The 13,528-nt window shown below is 49.1% G+C and overlaps 4 protein-coding genes across 4 annotated transcripts; 2 read left to right on the forward strand and 2 right to left on the reverse strand.

The window, feature by feature from the left end:
• Nucleotides 1-1,028: 1,028 nt before the first annotated feature.
• On the reverse strand, nucleotides 1,029-2,507 carry BDR25DRAFT_302720 (uncharacterized protein). The gene is made up of 2 exons (XM_033689857.1): nucleotides 1,290-2,507; nucleotides 1,029-1,217 (listed from the first exon to the last, which is right to left on the reverse strand). Exons 1-2 carry the CDS (start codon nucleotides 2,428-2,430, stop codon nucleotides 1,213-1,215), a joined length of 1,146 nt encoding a protein of 381 aa, XP_033549430.1. The 5' UTR covers nucleotides 2,431-2,507; the 3' UTR covers nucleotides 1,029-1,212.
• Nucleotides 2,508-5,641: 3,134 nt separating this feature from the next.
• Nucleotides 5,642-6,805, forward strand: BDR25DRAFT_220233 (uncharacterized protein; the record flags this gene model as incomplete). The annotated part of the gene is made up of 2 exons (XM_033684995.1): nucleotides 5,642-5,784; nucleotides 5,848-6,805. The coding sequence occupies 2 exons, from the start codon at nucleotides 5,642-5,644 to the stop codon at nucleotides 6,803-6,805; spliced, it is 1,101 nt and encodes a 366-aa protein (XP_033549431.1).
• A 955-nt stretch (nucleotides 6,806-7,760) lies between these two features.
• On the reverse strand, nucleotides 7,761-8,482 carry BDR25DRAFT_366576 (uncharacterized protein; the record flags this gene model as incomplete). Its single annotated transcript, XM_033696962.1, has 1 exon — nucleotides 7,761-8,482. The coding sequence occupies one exon, from the start codon at nucleotides 8,480-8,482 to the stop codon at nucleotides 8,033-8,035; it is 450 nt and encodes a 149-aa protein (XP_033549432.1). The 3' UTR covers nucleotides 7,761-8,032.
• Nucleotides 8,483-9,835: 1,353 nt separating this feature from the next.
• Nucleotides 9,836-11,981, forward strand: BDR25DRAFT_284136 (Six-hairpin glycosidase; the record flags this gene model as incomplete). Its single annotated transcript, XM_033688100.1, has 3 exons — nucleotides 9,836-10,726; nucleotides 10,772-10,829; nucleotides 10,876-11,981. 3 exons carry the CDS (start codon nucleotides 9,836-9,838, stop codon nucleotides 11,979-11,981), a joined length of 2,055 nt encoding a protein of 684 aa, XP_033549433.1.
• Nucleotides 11,982-13,528: the final 1,547 nt, after the last annotated feature.

Below are 13,528 nucleotides of genomic sequence, written 5' to 3' on the forward strand. Positions count from 1 at the left end.
GAAGCTGCCTTCTTCGTTAGAGGAAGCCAGAGAAGGGGATCTCAAGCTCTGTCGGATTTGGGAGATGGTGAGGTCGTCACGATTCTCGGCAAGTCCCTCCTACGGTCAGCTAGATGCACGAAGCTCATCGCCTCCAACCTAAACTTTAGCAGAACCGTCTTCTTTTAGGACACACTTGATAGCGAGTTCGACAAGAAGATTGTAGATGCTGGCCCATTCTCGCTCGAAATCTCCCAACAGCGGCGAAGGGGTTGCCATCGTGGTGATATCTGAGGCCTTTCTGGCTGAGTTGTTTTCGTCGATATACAATGCGGCAGTTTCAGTTTGGGCGTTTTTATCTACGAGCTTGGCTGCCTCCTTAACCCTTGCCAGTTCCACTTCCTCTGTCGGCGTCTTAATCGGTGGTGTAGTGAGACGTGGTCGTATTAGCGCTTTTACTTCTCGTATGGCGGCATCTCCGTATCGCTCTTGAGAGGCTTCACGTTTGAGTTTACGGCCTCGCCAAGCAGGAGGAACGGCAGTTAGACGGAGACTTAGTCTCGGCCTTGGGGTGATCTTTCTCATTCTTGATTAGGGGAGGAGATGGTCCTGGAGCCATGCTATGGATGCGGTCGAGACGATGTGCGCGTCGAGTCTGCGAAGGATCCTTTACTGCGTTTCGTGGTTAGAATCGGTGGCGGACACGACGAGCTCCTCTGAGGCGGATCTTCGAAAAGGATGTCGACCTGGCGAGCCTCGCGGCGGCCCTTGGTGCGGTTGACATGGTGTTATGGCGGACCTCTCGCCGTACAAAGCCTATGTGCTAATCGACGCAAGTTCAGAGAGGATGAGAGAAAGTTCTCTCGGGAGTGTAAGACAAAAGTATCTCACTGTCTCGGAAAAACTTGCTAACCTGGAAAGGCAAGCACAAGGGGTATCAAGGTGAAATTTGGTGAAAATGGTCAGGATGTGAGTACATCAGCAAGGCGTTCCACCCTCAACTTGTGAGGCACCACGGAGAAATGAACTTATTCATTGTATGTTCGGCTCTTAGAGGATATCAGCCCTGCTGAACATAGCAAAGATAGAACCTCCTACATAATAAGGGCAATAAACAGTGAGGACAAGAAGCTTTGTGGCACGAGAATTGGGGACGACCTTCAACATCATGGGCGATTATGAACCTCATACGAGATTGCACATCTTCTTCAGCTGAACAAGCTTGCAGGAGGGTCAATCTTGTGGACTTTAGCCATGGCCAATAAGCAAGTAGTCAAAGAAATGAGGATTATGATGGTGGTTGTACTGACCTTCAGATTCAACCGTTTTCGAAGAGCTTGAAATGCGATTCTTGATCCTCCCGTATCGTCGCCGAAAATACGGTAAGTGATCCGTCGCCATCCTCCAGATATGAACTACATGTGCCAGGGCTTCTTCACTAGCATTCTCCCAATACTCTTGTCCACAGGTCTCATCATGTTCCTCTTGGGTAACAATGTCAAATGAATGCCCAGCCCAGATTCCATGATGAATATTTGCATTATTGTAGCTCAATGCCCGGTCGATCGAATCCGGGATGCTGGACCAACAAATTCTCGAAAGAAGAATATGGTGGAAAGTAAAATAGGGATGTAGACCTGCATAGCGGAGGTTATGCGTTGTCAAATAGTTTGAAGAGACAAATTTGTGGACTGTGAGGTTTCTAAGAATCCATGTACGGTCCTGAGGAAAGAGACAAAAGATGGAGAGGTGCCCGAACTCGTAAATTTCGCTATAATCGGGAAGCCAATTGCGTGGCTTTCGGGGTAAGTGGAGCCCTATTGCCTTCTTCCATTCCGCTTCCTGGGCATGCATTATGGGAGGAACGCTGAAATCTAGCTGTATCAATTCTTCAAAAAGGCGAAATGATCTGTGATTCGCCGACGGCGGACTCTTTACATTTCTTAACTTCAAGGTGTTATAGGTTTCAAGTTCTGCAAATGCTGGTGGAAGATGAGAAGTTTGACTGCCCAGCACTAAAACTTTTTTACCAGCCCAAGGTGCCGCCGATCTGAGATATTGCGAGCGAATCCTTCTAATGAGCAAGTTCCAGAGATATTTCGAGCATAGTGCCAGGCCTACTGCGTGCCTCTTATCCATTGACAGCTCATCGAAGATAATATCCACCAGCTCATTGGGTAATCTTTCTAAAGCTGACAGTCGGGTGGACTCTGTCAAAATGGAAGGGCCTTCAGCGGCGCCACCACTTGGACGCGCGAGAAGGGACCACACCCAATCGCTAGATTCCTCGAAGAAGAGTTTTGTGAAACCGAAATATCTCCGTGAATTAGCTTCGCAGCAGGGTTCGGGGTCGTATTCTTTGTTCAACAGGATGAAGGATGAGTCGAGGCGATGCTGAAGTTCCAGGGCAAGAAGCTGGAAAGCTTGATAATCAGGAAAAAGAGAACTCATTCGTAGTTTAAAAGCGCGTACGATTCGCAGAGGAGTGATGAGGAATAGAGATGAAGGGTTGAAGGGTGAAGGGTGCTCATTGCCTAGCTGCGGGGTTTGCGTGTCAGCGGAACTGAAGAACTGTTTCTTCCACGGCCTTTCTTTAGCGAGAAAAAGAAATTACAAAAATCGGAGCTTCCAGGCTGCCATTTAATTACAGTGAACGAGGTTGACGACAATCGTGCACCTAAGACCTGAAGCTAGATACACTGTCACGTGATATTAACTATTTACCTCCGACTGGAAGCCGTGTATCCAACAAGACTACCTGCACGCCTCAGTTATCCTCATTTGCAATCTTCTCTAAATCCTCAACCTCTCCGATCTTGATGATTCTATGTACGACCACACTATGAGGAACCTGATCGTCAAGATAATCAACAAGATTGTCCTCACTCCTACCATACACATTTCTATTTTCAAACCCCTGTCTTACAGACCGCAGCGTGCTCCCCAACCAAAAAGATACTCCAGCAACCTCTTTCTGCAGAGCGTTAATGCTTTTGAGTGCTATTACTAGAACTATCTGAGATATAAAACCAGTATTTCGAACAATGTCCAGAGGTAATTGATATAATGACCAAGTATGGAATGCCTGCGGTGAGATAGATAGTAGGACAGCCTCGGATGAGTTGAAGCACGACTATGGCCGCGCTGTAGATGGAGCTTGTGATCGTGAATTTGATTCTGTTTGGCACTGATGCAAGAGGATCATCGTGCGGCTGAGGAGAATCATTGTCCAGAGAGATATGGTGGCTTGGTGCGGTAAGGCTATGATCTGGCGGAGGATAATAGGCAGGTGGCTGGTCTACGTGAACTGGGAGAGGTTGTTGATACAAATGCTGAGGATAGTATGGAGGTAGTAGCGGCGGTAAATCCGGGACACCGCTCGGGCGAGTGCTGCTGTTGATGTCTATTGCGTGAGGCGCCTGTTCATTTTTGAGCCGTATGAGCGAATGGTGTGGCACATAACGGGAGAGCAGAGGGCGCAATATTTAGACGACAATTATGTACTTGTTCGCTATGAAAGTCGCGGAAGAGACGGTAACATTCTAAAGCACCCTTCAAAGACACTTCCGTGCAAAGGAATTGCGAGTATGGGAACAAGCAAGATCCTAGGAGTGGCTAAGAAAGGACATCCATACTAGACTTGTCCTTAGCATTCGATCAAAGTGCCTCACGCTTCATATACGATGCAAGACATAGAAGAGATAAACCAACTCGTTAGCAAGACAGACAGATAAATACATCCTTGTCTAGAGGGTCATAGTGGAGACAGTGCAACCCCGTCTCAGCCTGCTCCCCACGTGGATTTAGAGATATTCCATGCTAGCCCTCCTGTGGGCTTACCAAATGCAGCTCTGTGGGTCACATCTACCCTAGCAGGGAGTTCACAGCAGCTGCCAACATTTCTAAGGCTATAAACCTTCTCCGAGGACTTCGGGAATGGGGGAAGCCCACCTTCACCTGACCAAATGTGGGATTCACGGGTAGAGCCTTCGAGAGTAAAGAAGAGCATTCCTGCAGTATTCCATCCATGCTCATGTTTTCTATCCCTAAAAGGAGGCCCCTTTAAGGTGGGGGATAGTTACAATTGTAGGATTCAGCCGTCAAGTAGTGGCTTAGGGCTCAGAATTGGCCTTGTATATTAGCCTAAGGCGGCTGCTTATGATTTCAATTCGTAGGGAAGCAATCAAAGAAGGCTCAGAGCCGCAACGGTGGACAAAGATCGGATAGACACTGGTTGGGTGCATGTGGACATCGATATTGGCTGGCTAGGCGGGTGAATGACGAGCCAAGCAGAATAAAACAGCCGGGCCTTTGGAACAACGCAAAAAGTGGAGGCTTGGAAACCTTGCAAACTAAAGCACTTGCCACTGCTTCTTTCCTCGGTTGGTTTGGGAGCGGTCATGCCCTGTCTTTCCCCGCTTTCACGGGATCGTGCGGAACCTGTGGAAGGCCAACACATCGCTCGAAACCTGACAGGTGCTTGTGGTGGAGCTCTGAGTTGCGAATCGAGAGTTGAATGGAATGGAGGGTGAGTTTGGGGGGCAACATCCTCGAAACTCGTAACTATCTTGTATCAGGTACAAGGAGATCTACTTACCGCTTCCAAATCTATGGGAATGGGTGAGTTGCATTGAAGCCCCGATAAGGTTGGAAACGTTGCCCATTTCTGTCGACGCCATCTCGCCAATGCAGATCACTCGCAGACGTTTCGGCTCGTGGCCACCTCGCTCTCTTCCCCCATGGAGTAAATTTGCTTCCCACACCAGATGAAAATGTCACGTCTGCTGGTCTCAAAGGGGGTTCAATCCTCAGAGCATTCAAAGAGCCTGAAGGACTGAATGCCACCTTCTCGTAAAGGGCCAGCGGAAGCCCCCTTATTATGATGAAACTGGCAGGATTCTTTTCGAGCCCCTGGACGGGGCCGAGTAATGAAGGGGTCGTGATAGGAGGGGAGGGAGAGATGTTGGTCCCCGCTAGTCCAGTCGGAAACCAAGGAAAGGAGTGCCAAGCAACTCTAGCCCGTTTCTAGCTCGGGCGGATTTTTTCCGACGTCCGGCCTCTCAAGACGAAATTTGGGATACGAGAAGCTACTTCGAAGTCGCACGGGTCTGTCCACTCGCACCACCGCCGGCTATCGCTGCATTCTCACCTACTCACCCAAATTTCCCACTATTCCAGCCGCCCGGTACGCAATAGCTATCAAGGTCTTCGTTTGGAGAACTTGTTTGCCTGCTGCAAACGGAGCTTTCACAGCTGTACAAATTGAATTAGCCGCAGAAGGATGAAATGGCGTCTTGTAATCCGTACGGAGAGTCGCTTTGTGATGTTAGCCCCGCAGGTATGACATAGGGGGTCAGCCTCTGTGCGCCCCAGCCGGACGGTCGAGGAACAATTCATTCACGCGAGATTTGTCTTGGCTCTTCCCTTTATTTGCTGTGTGATCCTGCCAAGTTGCCTGTTGGGCTGCTTATTCCAGCGTCGCGCTGCAACGGCGCCTGTGCACGCTGAGCTGAGCCCTGTCCTCCAAAAGTAGCCAGTTGACGATCCAGAACAGCGCCGCAGTCCATGTGCTTGGCTGACTGATTAAAAGAGACGCAGGCCCCTCCGCCTCCTCTGGCTTGTTTTTTGCTCCTTTGGTTTTTTGGTGCCTCACTCTTTCAACATGCTGTCTCCGAAGGGCTCCCGTTCGCCGCTGCTTGCCTTGTCCGTGACTGCCGGCTTTATTCTGATATTCGCGTTCGGTTTCCTGGCGTGGCAGACTCCACCGCGGATCCCGTTTCCACATGGCTCCACCCACATCGAGATGTAAGCCTTCCGCGATTGGACAAGTCTGGCTTTGTGTCCAAGAGAAGTGTTGACTCTTAGCAGGACTGTCTCAAATCAGAACACCCCCCCCATATCTATGGAAGAGGTCATCCGATTGCTGTATGCGCGGGTGAAGATTCCCGTTGACCAACAAATCTTCACTGATTACGACGGCACCGAACACGAGCTCCCCGCAAACCCACGATATAAGAAGAAACTTGGCAAGGACGTCCTGATTGTGGATCTTGAGACGCGACCGCTGGAATCTGAAAAGGAGTGGAGAGAGGGCCACTTCGACTGGACCAAGCTGAATCACGTCTCCGGCGGCGTCTTCCAGCATTACATATACGCGCTCATTCATGGCTACGACTACAAGTTTATCACGGCGCACGAGTTCGAGGACCGCCATGCTACCTGGATCAAACCCAGCGCTATCGCCAATCAACTGCACGATTACAAGTTCGTGGTTTTCCTCGATGCTGATGCTGCATTCCACCACATGCAACTGCCTGTAGAGTGGCTGCTGAATTACTGGAAAATCGAACCAAAACATTCGATCACGATGGCGAAAGACCCTTGGGACCCGGAACATCCCGAAGTCAACTCTGACCGCTTCAATCGCGCTCTCACCAATACCGGCTTCATGATCGTCCAGAACAATCCCACTTCCCACCAAATCCTTAAGGCCTGGCACGAGTGCCCCGACGACGTGCGGTACATCGGTTGCTCGGAATGGAAGCGTCCCCGATTCCACGAGCAAAGCGCTTTCGGCGAATTCATACGCTACGATTATGAGGAGAATATTAAAGAGTTGGAATGCGCGGAGGCGAACGGATACCCCGGAGTCGAAGTCTCGCACTGCCAGGGCAAATTCATCCGCCATTACTGGTTCGACAAGTATAAGGTCAAGAACGAGTTTCAAGAGAACATCATGCAGGCTATCACCCAGCCTATACAACAAACTTTTGCGGACAATTACCATGGAGTTACTTTCGAACAGAAGGAGAACAAGATTCTATGAGCAAACGGAAAACGCGCGGCTGTAATCTAATCACACCATTTGCGAGGCGTTTTGTCTGGCTAGGAGTACATTCGAATTTTGGAAAAGACGACGATACCATGGAGTTTTAATGGCAAGAATGGCTCGGACAGGAGACAGGAGCATCTTTACCTATTGTATTGCATAGCATTGCACAGGCGTTGGGTTTTCTGGTTAGGGCTTTCTGCATGCTTCATCCACGAGCGAGCGATTGATACCCCCCCAATTTAAACAGTCCACGGACTGCCTATTCGACAAAGCAAAGCGTTCCATCTGTTCCCTTTCTATTCTTTGGGTTATTCTGCGTTGTATTATTCCATCCTTTTTCGACAGCAAATGAACGGACGAACCGGGCGACCACTACATCCAAGCTGTTGCACATTGGCAATTTCCCGCGAATCCTCCCGCCATGCGTGACGATGCGATGACGAAAATGCCGCGGCCTGAGGATATACTAACACCGTTTCTGTTCCACGAACATCAGCAGTTCAGTCTGTAAGGATGCCCGATCCCCCTCGACCCAAATTCATCCTACGAAACCTTCTCGGCACCCGGGTCTGTTGATATTCGCAATCAAGATTCCCTCTCTCAGGCGACTTTGTCCTGCGCCTCATCCTTCCGCATTCCTCTCGTAATTCGGGCCAATTAACATCCGCCGGACACATCACGCATATCCCGCCAAGCCACAATCTGACATCACTACACTACCTCCGCTTTGGCGCGGAGGTGGCTAAGCGCACCGCTAAAAGCAGCCCCAACACAACATTCTAACGTCGGTAGCTGGGACGATGCAAGACACGGTGCTATGTTGGAGCCGTGGGTGTTAAGACGACGGTCGCAGCTGACAGGCGGGAAACCTGGGACGCTCGGCCCGTGGCATGCATGGATTGCATGCTGCGCTAACGTGTTCTAGCGCGTGTTCTAGTTTGGTTGAGGTGGGCCTTCAGGAGAGTCGGTCCTTGGTTTGGATTTGGATTCGGGAGGCTGGTCGCGACGATTAGAACTATTGACTTGAATAAGATTTGCCAGGCCCTTTACTGTAGAAGCTTAGCATTAACGTCGAGAACTTCACCTTCTGAATCCCTCGGAGGGTTGAAGAGCAATGCACGTGAGTGTATATGTAGGAATATTTCCGACGTTTCATTAAAGCATCGAGTCATACATTGCTCTACGAGTTCACTTCCGCGTTGCCCTCACACCGTTCAACACTTACAATTGAATGCCTTCTCGACTGCTAGATTTTCTTAATACCTTACGCTCCCCTTCCCCAACAGACAGTGACACTTCTATACTAGCAGACGCGTCTCCTTTCTGCTCTTCTTCAGCTTCTCTTGTGATCGCGGCATGTATTCTCGACCTCCGTTCCTGCAGCTTCCTCCTAGCTTCCCGGTCTTTCACCACAGTAATATCAGTATCGCGATACACCCGATCTCGTTCACTAAACTCCTTCAGTTCAACCCCACTATCTAGACGTAATCGCGCTTCTTCATCCCTTCCCTTGACACGTTCCAGAGTCATCTCAGTCCATTCTAAGCACTTCGGAGGGTGCGCATTCAAACCACACAACTCACACATAGGCTGTTGAGACCTCCTCAAACCCAGCTTTCGACCTAAAGAGAGTGCTTCATCTCCTCCAGGCCGTCCTCCGGGATATGCCATCGAGGCATCCCGGGGTCGTCGCTCTATTAACTCCCAGATAAGGAGATTATCAGCGTTGACTTTATATCAAGATGAGGAGAGCGGATTGGAGGAGATGTTCATTTTTCTGCTCGCCAAAAAACCTTATCTATACCCATGTCGTCGTCAGAGTTAAGTTCTTCCTCTGTACTCGACGAAGAAATCCCTTCAAGGCCAGGCCTGTTGAAGTCGAGGTGTAAAGAAATCATGCTTGCAAACGAGGTATTAGAGCTGGAAGGCAAAGACGGGGAATTTAGATTCCTTCGGCGGTATTGCTGGAATATGAGAGATGGCCGGTTTCGAAGAGTTTTAATCGGTTAGTATGATACACTATTAGCAAGTCTCTCGCACCTGCTCCAGTTCACAATAGCCTTCTCCTGGGAGTAGTCCGGCTGATCGAAAAGGAGCGGTGAGTGACCTTCTGTGCCGCCAGGGCCGTTGAGAAACGATCGTTGGGGATTGGTGGCAGCGATCGGGAAGAGTCTTTCGCCGTCTAGGCGGATGCGGAGAGACTTGGTGATCTTTACGAAGAACTCCCTGTGCCTAATCTCGAGCCACAATTCCAGGTATTGGACATATTTGCTCCTGCCTGAATAAATTACGATAACCTCAAGGTTTTTTAAGTACATACTGAGAATGGTATGAGCAAAGAGGGCGTGTGTCGATGGTCCATTTGAATAAGAAAACGGTGATTCAAACGTGGTGTTGAGGTTCAAACCCTTGGGCCCAGAACGAAAGTCACTGCTCTTAGTGGGTCTTGGCGTACTAGCCGGAATTCTTATCGATAAACAACCTTCATCTACATTCGTTCACCTCACCCTGCTCATTCGCATGATAATCTTCTGAGGCTGTATTCTGCGAGGAACAAAGAAACCTCAGTATTAACGCTGCTATGGAAATAATGTATCCCCGGACTCATATCCGCAATCCGCGATCCCGGGATCTGGAACCCAACCTAGGAAGCCAAGCGATAGCTCCCTTCTGGTGCCTGATTGTTACCTTTGTATTCAAACCTTTGAATGTCGATGGCAACAATATAATGCGCCTATCCCTAGTCGAGCAAGTGTTTGACGCCGTAAACTTGATTTAAGCCTCCCCGCATCATGTTGATCAGGAACCAACGCTAATCTGCGTCTACTCTAAGCGGAGAAATTAATATTCGGTGCAATTAATACCCCGAGGCTCGAAATTTCAGCACACGTACATCATGAAGTTGTCTTTGGTCGCTCAGGCTGCACCATGAAATCTTGCTCTGCCACTTTCTAGTATTCCGAAGAAGCAAAGCAAATCAGTTTCTAAAGGTGGAGCTCACAAGAGAATACCTCCTTGAGCAGCATGAGGATCGCATCTATTCGTTTTGCCCCCCAAGTGCTGCTTTTTCTCCCGGCTTTTTCTCAAGCAGCGACTTGTTGGCGGAATACCACCTGCACTGGACCAGCTGAATCTGCTTTTCCTGGGGATTGGGACTCAAACATCTACGCACCGGTGTCCCGAATAGTTCAGCCTAAGGCAATTCTATCACTTCCAAACAGGAGAAAAATCTCGTCTTACCCAGGCCCAGCGAGTCTTAAGGGAAATGGTTCTGGCATAGTCTTCGATTTTGGCATCGAGGTTGGAGGTATTATTTCCGTGAAATATTCATCATCTGGAGCCGGTAGCCTTGGGCTTGCATTCACGGAAGCCAGTACATGGATTGGAGAGTGGTCTGATGCCTCGAATGGGAAATTCGCTGGAAGAGATGGGGCCCTGTATGCAAACATATCTGGAAGCGGCAAGGGTACTTACACTATGCCCGACAAGTCAATGCGCGGAGGGTTTCGATACATGACAGCCTTCCTGCTCGGTAAATCAGATATCACAGTCGACATTATGGACATCTCTCTCGAGTTAAGCATTCAGCCCACCTGGGCCAATCTCCGCGCTTACCAGGGATACTTTCACTGCGACGATGAACTGTTAAATAAAATTTGGTACGCCGGTGCCTACACTTTGCAAACGAACTCTGTACCGGTCCATACTGGTCGCTGGGTTCCAATGCTGGCGAATGGGTGGGCCAACAACGGCACTCTGGGTCCGGGAGACACCATCATTGTAGACGGTGCAAAACGTGATCGTGCTGTTTGGCCTGGCGATATGGGCATAGCGGTCCCGTCTTCGTTTGTCAGTGTTGGAGATCTCGATAGTGTGAAGAATGCTCTGCAAGTCATGTATAACTACCAAGGAAGTGTTTAAATTCTCATACTACAACCAACCTGGCTGACCATCCTCTAGAATCCTGATGGGTCTTTCCCGGAAGCTGGTCCGCCACTTTTACAACAAAATAGCGACAGTAAGTCCAATTAGTCCATCGAACGGTCAAGCTAACATCCTGTCAGCCTACCACATGTGGACTATGATTGGAACGTATAACTACATGCTTTACACTAATGACGTCTCTTTTGTACAGCAAAACTGGGCCAAGTATATAAGAGCCATGGCCTACATCTACGGCAAAGTGGGCCCGAGTGGCCTATTGAATCAAACAGGTACCCGAGATTGGGCCCGCTGGCAGACTGGCTTCAACAACAGCGAGGCAAACATGATACTCTATCGAACTCTCTACACTGGCGCTTCCCTCGCTACATGGCTGAACGACTCAACGGGTCTTAGTAAAACATGGTCCACCCGAGCCGATACGCTGCAGGCCGCAATTAACAAATATTGTTTCGATTCCACCTACGGGGCATTCAAAGACAATGCCACGGCTACCACCCTTCATCCCCAAGACGCAAATAGCATGTCAATTTTATTCGGTATAGTCAACTCCACCGATCTCAAAGCCGCATCAATATCCTCCAGGTTGACAGAAAACTGGTCACCCATAGGCGCCGTCGCGCCTGAATTGCCAGGGAACATATCGCCTTTCATATCGTCGTTTGAAATTCAGGCCCACTTGACAATTGGCCGTGCAGATCGGGCTCTCGAGTTAATTCGTCGAAGCTGGGGCTGGTACCAGAATCATCCAAATGGAACGGGATCGACTGTCATTGAAGGATACCTAGTCAATGGCACATTTGGATATCGCTCAAGCCGTGGCTACGGATATGACGCAAGCTATGTCAGCCATGCACATGGCTGGAGTAGCGGGCCGACTAGCACGATGACAGAGTATATCCTTGGAATGACTGTCACTGGACCAGCGGGTAGGACTTGGAGTCTGAAACCACAATTTGGCGATTTGAAGAGAGCTGAAGGGGGGTTCATGACCAATCTCGGGAAGTTTCAAGCGAAGTGGGAGCTGGAATACGCAGGATATCAATTGAAATTTGCCACACCTAAAGGAACGAGCGGGGATATAGTTTTACCGTGCCTCGAGCAAGGGAAAATACCGACAATCAAAATCGGTGGGAGTGTCATCGCAGAGGGGTCGGCAAAGCTAGAGGGAAATGGTGTGTTGATGGCTGTACAGGGTGGAGAGTATTCCATCGAAGTTAGCAAGTAACGAGTGGGGACTCCCAAAAAAACATTTGGCAAAATCTTTCCCATCTTGATGATCTTCCGCACAATTATGCATTCTTCTCACATCGCTTTCTCTCCAATCTCTCCTAAATCTATGTCAATGCGAATGCACCACCGTCGGCCACACAGCTCCACTCTCACTCTTCATCGTCCCAGTCACCTCCAATGTAACCGTCAAACTTGCAGTCATAACCGTTGGGTCTGGAAGAGCATCGCACATCGGAATCATTATACTTAGGCAGTTTGTAGGATTGGGCGAATATTCGTTCGATCTGGTTTGCCACTCGGCAATCTGTCGAGTTTCACAGGTGCAATTTGCGCTCGTTGGGGTGGGTTGTCTAAGGAGCGTGAGTAAGTAAGAGATATGACGTTCGGTAAAGGGGTGAATTCGGGATTTTTACCCCATTTCTGGGTTATGGTTGGCATCGCGCGAGCTTGCGGCTTCGTCGGTGGCTCTCTTCAAAATTGTGACAATCATGGTGGTCGTAGCGTACACAGTGCTTGTATCAGCAGTGCAAATTTTGCAGAAACATCGTATGAGGCATGACGGCGCAGGAGTTGCGGAGGAGATTCTCGGTTGCGGGATGTATTGAAGCTGGTCGCGACTGGCGGAACATACTTCAGCGTTAGAGAGGGAAATGGGGAAATTGAAGTGGACATCTTGACACCAAAGATGCTACAACCCGAATGTACATAGTAGGGAGTTCGAGGTATTTATCAGATTGCTAGTCGAAACTGATCTCTAGGGTGGTGTAGGGGCTACTATTTTAGTGAGAAGATAGTCATTTATGCTTATGAAGAATTGACAATGGGGTAGAGGGTCATTGCATGTATCGATATGAGAGTCTTGTCTTCTCGCGTCATTGGACGAGCCAAGTGCCGGGCTTTCCAATTCACGGTTAAATCAGGTAGTGGGGGAGACTGCTACTGTAGAAGCGAGGAAAATTCCGAACGGAACTGGAAGGGAATGTTTTGTAGCGCTTTTTTCAGGTTAATGCTCACATATTCACGCAGCAGCGTGTCCCCAATTTATCAGGAATCTAGTTTAGGTACTGTCGAAAGCGAGTCCACGTGACTGCGTCTGCTCGTCTCTGAGATGACAAGATAGTGAGGAACAATATTTTGAGAGTCATAATGTTTGCCAATCACAAATATCAAAGTGTCTCTGATATCTTCTAAGGATAGGTGAAGGAAGAGTTCATGTCGTATATGGATGGTTGGTTAGCTTCTGGGCAAGGTTCAACTCTTCGGCCTTCGGACCTCATCATCCTTCCATTCAACATCCCATCTATGCCACCCACATATTATCACGTTCAATCACGATCCACCAAATATTCTGTCTGGCGTGATGCCCTATAGTTGCACCCGTGGACGCGCACTCCATTTTCTTCCTCCGCGAATTCCGTCGAATAACCACTTCTTTGGATGTTCTGTTGCCTTAGAATACCGTTCCTCGGAGTTCGTGCATTGGATTAGCACAGAATCCTTCGTCTCTTGTTGTTTCAACTGCGAGCGGGGTTTGCACGTGTG

The sequence above is a fragment of the Lindgomyces ingoldianus genome, assembly GCF_010093535.1.
Source record: "Lindgomyces ingoldianus strain ATCC 200398 unplaced genomic scaffold BDR25scaffold_11, whole genome shotgun sequence".
NCBI lineage: Eukaryota > Fungi > Ascomycota > Dothideomycetes > Pleosporales > Lindgomycetaceae > Lindgomyces > Lindgomyces ingoldianus.

Excerpts from the sequence above, each read along its gene's own strand:
- BDR25DRAFT_302720 (XM_033689857.1), bottom strand. The coding sequence starts at position 2,430 with ATGAGTTCTCTTTTTCCTGATTATCAAGCTTTCCAGCTTCTTGCCCTG.